General features: G+C 40.6%; 1 protein-coding gene across 1 annotated transcript; it reads left to right on the top strand.

Moving 5' to 3' along the window:
• Positions 1-77: 77 nt before the first annotated feature.
• LOC127159218 (caspase a-like) lies at positions 78-2,733 on the top strand (the record flags this gene model as incomplete). The annotated part of the gene is made up of 7 exons (XM_051102108.1): positions 78-294; positions 377-448; positions 607-783; positions 1,440-1,683; positions 1,895-1,984; positions 2,154-2,263; positions 2,352-2,733. Coding segments are annotated over 7 exons (1,006 nt in total), but the record flags the coding sequence as incomplete, so codon positions are not given.
• Between the last annotated feature and the right edge of the window lie 1,584 nt (positions 2,734-4,317).

Raw genomic sequence — 4,317 nt, 5'->3', positions numbered from 1 at the left:
GAATTCAAAGCTGTAAGATGAAGTTGAAAACCAGACAAATTATACGTAAACCATACACAATTAAATTTTTTCTGTAGTCCCTCAGACAGTAATAACCCAAAGCTGTTTCTGAAGTGTCCAGGCTGCCTGTCCTACGTGGAAAGACGAGACAAGACAAACTTGTGTGTGCGCTGCACCATCTGCACAGCCAACAAGAAACACACATACAACTTCTGCTGGAGCTGCTGGAGGGAATGGAAGGGGCCGACCCATAATGCCGTGCGCTGCAGCAACGACGGCTGTGGACAGACAACGGTAGATTTGGATCAGTCTTTGGATAAAAGCTTTGGGAACTTACGGGTGATGCTGAATTTGGTATCTTTCTGCTTCTGAACAGGTGTCTGGAGATCGTCTACTGCCATGCACAGCTGAATTTAAAGAGAGGACGCTTAGAAATAAGAAAGATGATGTAAGTATTTTCAAAGGCCTTAAAAACAGAATCTGCTATTGATACTTCAGTACAATATGTGGACACAAATCATTAAATTGCTTTATGTGTAACTATGTTAAAAAAAAAAAAAACTAAGGTAATTGGCCTGAATCTCTTTTCCTTTTCTCTTTCTTAAGATTTACCCAATGAAGGACAAGTCCTCCGACAGAAGACGATTAGCACTGCTCATTAACAATATGGAGTTTGAAAATGGAGATGTTAGGGTTGGGGCAGAGAAGGATGAGTTAAGTATGGAGACTCTGCTGAAGGGTCTCGGTTACACCGTGCTGACACTAAGAGACCTCACGGCACAGGTACATATGCACATTACACACTATACACACTGATGTTTGAAAGTTTTAGATCAGTAAGATCTGTATTTCTGTGTCAAATGAATGCTGTTCTTTTGAGCTTTCTCATCTGAGAATCCTGAAATATAAAATGTATGATGGTTTCTACAAAAATACTGTACAGCACGACTGTTTTCAACATTGCCAATAATCCTAAATGTTTGTTGAGCAGCAAATCAGCATATTAGAATGATTTCTGAAGGATCATGTGACACTGAAGACTGGAGTAATGATGCTGAAAATTCAGCTGCACATCACAGAAATAAATTACAGACATTCACATAGAAAGCAGATGTTTTAAATTGTAATAATATTTTACAGTTTTTACTGTGTATTCAGCCTTAAAAGCAGAAGAGATAAAAACATTAAAGAAAAACACTGAAAAGATCTTACTGATGTAAAATTTTTGATATGTATATAAAGACTATATATATGTTATCACTATAAATATACACATGTACACATTATATTAATGTTTCAATGGGTCAAAAAAAAAAAATCATGGTTTTGGTCATTTTTCAGATCAGAAAGAAAAAAAAAAAATTATCAGTGTAACTTTGCGCTCTCTCTATATAAAACAAAATCCCCCATCAGTGTGTTGTTGACTGTTTGGTGCCCAGGGTATGAGTGCTGCCATGCGAGACTTTGCCCAGCGAGAGGAACACGTCCAATCAGACAGCTGCTTTGTGGTGTTCATGTCACATGGGAATGCCGCTGGAATCTGTGGAATTTCCAACAGAGTGAATTCTAATGGGAAAAAAGACATTTTCTCCACAGATGAAATTTATAATTGCTTGAACACTGAAAACTGTCCTGGACTGCGAGACAAACCCAAAGTCATCCTCATCCAGTCGTGTCGGGGTGGTAAGTTACAGATGAACAGGAAGTGACCGGTTCTGAAGCGACACGTTCATACTTAGGCTATTTTGGACATCTCAACAAATGACTAAATACTCTTAGAATCAGTTGTAGAACTCTGTTTTTGAGATGTTTGATCAGCTGAGCACAGTGCTCGTGCAATATGATGTGCACTGTAGGCAGATGTTGATCGTTTGTGTCTTACTGTATATTACAGGTAATGATGGATGTGTGAAAGTCCAGGACAGCATGACACAAACAGAGCACCGAGAGAAAGACTTTTGCTGCCTGAGATCCTCCACTCCGGGTAAACACATTTAGAATATATTATAACATGCCACTAAATAGTAGGTATTATATGGTCTTCAAAGAACACATAACCTTACATTGCCACTACTTTTGAATCTACTGAATATTATTATTTGGTTGTGTGTGTTGCCTCTGCTGTCATACAGTAATTTGTGTTCTTTATTCAGATACTGTTTCCTACAGGAATCCTAAAACAGGCTCAGATTTCTTCCAGGATATTGTGGAAATATTTAACAAGCATGCTCATGAGGATCACATTGAGGAGCTTTTCAGAAAGGCAATGTCACTATGAACTACTTTGGTCATAGTATGTGTATGCGTAGTTTTAATTTTTTCATAAAATGCTCCTTTTTTTTCTTAAACAGGTCCTTAGGAAGTTTAAAGAGAAGCATCCATGTCAAATGCCATGCAAAGAGAGAACAACACTTTCTAAAATATTCTACCTCTTCCCTGGACTGTAAAATACAAAGAAATGTAATTACAATTATGTCTTCTTTCTTTAAAGTTTTGTATATAGAAATATTTATAGAAGTAAAATATAAGTAATATTACACTCATAGCTGACAATGTGTATGGGTGTCATGTTGCCTTTATACAACAGTTTGGTGGTATGAGTGTGTAAATACATAAAAACGGTGTTTCTTTAAAAACCCTCTTTTGTGCAGAACTACTTCCTTCCGTTACAGATGCAAATGTAAAGTTGATGGTTGAACAGCTGAGCCCAAGCCTCCATTACTAATTTGACAACGTCACTTTAGAACCAGTAACAAAGGAACATTGAGTTGCTTCATTAAAACCTTATTGTATTATGGCAGAGTTCCTTAAATTTGGCAAAGGAGGGCCAATGCACTGCTGTTTTTTGCTCCAACCTTGATCAAACACCTGTGATTTCCTAACGATCCTAAAAACATTGATTTGCTTGCTCAGGTGTGTTTATTTAGGGTTAGAGCTAAACTCTGCAGAAAAGTGGATCTCCCGAGCCAGATCTGAGGATCCCTGTATTACTGTATTAAAAGCAGCGTATTATGTGTAGTAGAGTATTATAAGAGACTGCATCTGATACAGCATTCATTCTTCAGCTCAATCTCATATTCACAATAAAACATTTCGGTCATGACAACTGTCAGAGGGATTGGAATGGTAATGTGCATGATAATGTAAATGTATTTGGTATTGGCAGAATAGATCTTCTACACTGATGCTGCTGCTGTTTACCGAGACTTGCTACTGCCAATACATCCACAACATGCTGCTGTGAGCATGTAAGAAATACTGCTGCTGCACATACAACACATATAATTAAACTGCTGCATCAGTGGACTTACATGTATCCACACACATGAAGATGAACAGACAAGGAGACAAGACACCCCCCCAAAACAGATCTATCACCAAGACTTATGTACTGCTGTTGAGCCAATTTGGCTAAAAATAGCAAATGCAAAGACTCTTCACAGCTCTTTAACACACTAAAACATTAGCACTTGCAGACAGAGTTTGAGTAAAGAAAACGCTGTACTTATTCATACACCAGTTATTTAAGTAATAAACATTAACTTCAGATACCAGTCAGCAATCTGAAGCAGTGTGTATCAAATTCTGTCACGGAGGCTGGACAAGAAATGCAAGGTTCGAGATAAGTCCCTTTGTAGCGTGACGGAAGACTCAAACGCGGATATGCACGAGTGAGCAGGTAAATCACGCAGTTTGTTCTGAGAACGCTCCGATAAGGAGTTGAGATTTCCACCAAGAAATCCGCGTTCTCACACGCACACAGACAGGTAAATAAGCGCTCCGAAGAGCAGAGAGATTACTCACGTGAGTTGATTTGAAGACGGGACCTGACGTGGAGTCGAGCATGAACTCAATGTCTGGTGCAAAACAACACCTACTTCCTGCTTAAATACCTGTGTGAAGTTACTTCCGGGTCCTCGTGACCTCACGTGATCTGGTACGTGTGACAGTACCCCCCCCTCCAGGACCGGCACCTGACGGTCCCGGAACGGAGGATACCCGACGACGGTAGTCCTGGATGAGAGTGGGGTCCAGGATGAACCGCCCAGGAACCCAAGACCGCTCCTCCGGACCGTAGCCCTCCCAATCGACAAGGTATTGGGTGCCACGGCCACGGGTTCGCGAATCAAGGATCCGCCGGACGGTGTAGGCAGGACCACCGTCAATGATCCGGACCAGGGGAGGTGCAGTGACCTGGGGAGACAGAGGAGAGAAGAAGACGTGTTTAAGTTGTGATTGATGAAACACAGGATGGATCCGGAGGGCAGCAGGCAGCTGGAGCCGGAAGGTGACAGGGTTTAGTCGGTGGGTGATCTT

The sequence above is a fragment of the Labeo rohita genome, unplaced genomic scaffold, assembly GCF_022985175.1.
Source record: "Labeo rohita strain BAU-BD-2019 unplaced genomic scaffold, IGBB_LRoh.1.0 scaffold_1999, whole genome shotgun sequence".
NCBI lineage: Eukaryota > Metazoa > Chordata > Actinopteri > Cypriniformes > Cyprinidae > Labeo > Labeo rohita.
The sequence above is the reverse complement of the archived record's forward strand: the minus strand, read 5'-3'. Positions and strand labels throughout refer to the sequence as shown.